This window comes from Rhinopithecus bieti, unplaced genomic scaffold (assembly GCF_001698545.2).
Source record: "Rhinopithecus bieti isolate Rb0 unplaced genomic scaffold, ASM169854v2 scaffold_6904, whole genome shotgun sequence".
Taxonomy (NCBI): Eukaryota; Metazoa; Chordata; class Mammalia; order Primates; family Cercopithecidae; genus Rhinopithecus; species Rhinopithecus bieti.
The window spans coordinates 430,411-431,295 of NW_016805192.1; the positions used below are offsets into that span (position 1 = coordinate 430,411).

The window sequence follows — 885 nt, forward strand, 5'->3', positions numbered from 1 at the left end:
AAAAAAAGACTGTATCTTTAAATTCCTTATATAATATTTAGATATTTTTCTTCAGTATGAATCAATACAGTAATAGGGTGATGCTTGCTTAAAATGAATGGACCATTTATATTCTATGACTTTCAAAAACAGAAGAGAATAAATTAACATCTGAGTTACCTGAGGTAAACTGAATGCAATGCTCCCCGGAACCACTGATGGATGTGTCTTCAATGTAAATGTGTACCTGTGATTGGGAGAGGTCCTCACAATCACATGCCTAAAGGACAGAAACATAGTTAGTACTCCACATTGAAGGAAATGAAGAACATAATTTCAAAATGTATTTCTTTTCAAACTGATATTTATCGAGTATCAGGTGGAAACTACATTATCTGTGTCTTGAAGAAACAGAACCACAAATTTAGTTTCCAAAACTATCAGCAATCCCAAATGTGTTCCAGATATAAGGAGCACCATGGGTCAAACACTCATCAAGCAGAATCCAGCCAAAATACCATCCAAAATACCAACTTCATTACATTTCCAGTTTACATAAAACTGAAGCCAGTGACTTAGAGTCCTTGACATCAAGTGAAAACTAGATGAATTTCCTCTCCTGAGAATTACTTCACATCCTAATAAAATAAGGAGAAGAGAGCCAAAGATAAAAGAGTTAGGATATAGCAATCAAAAAAGGTTTTTAGACTACTTATTCAATTTATTTACAGACAACAGGCTAAAACAATAACAACCTACAAAATTTAAAAAAAAAAAGATTTAAAAAATTCCCAAAATACATCAGCTTTCATGTAGACATCAATATTTACTGTTTTAAAAAATTTTGTGCTAATTCCCTGTTCAGAAATTACCTATAAATAAATTTTTTTTTTTTTTTTTTTTTTT

At 31.0% G+C, this 885-nt stretch overlaps 1 protein-coding gene across 7 annotated transcripts in view; it reads right to left on the reverse strand.

Annotated features, from left to right (window-relative positions):
• Positions 1–885, reverse strand: part of NSF (N-ethylmaleimide sensitive factor, vesicle fusing ATPase) — a 171,584-nt gene that overhangs the window by 137,211 nt on the left and 33,488 nt on the right. For all 7 annotated transcript variants that reach the window (XM_017871607.1, XM_017871611.1, XM_017871606.1 and 4 more), the window contains one exon: positions 160–259. In XM_017871607.1, the coding sequence (XP_017727096.1) occupies positions 160–259 (100 nt within the window). The remainder of the gene's footprint in view (positions 1–159; positions 260–885) is intronic.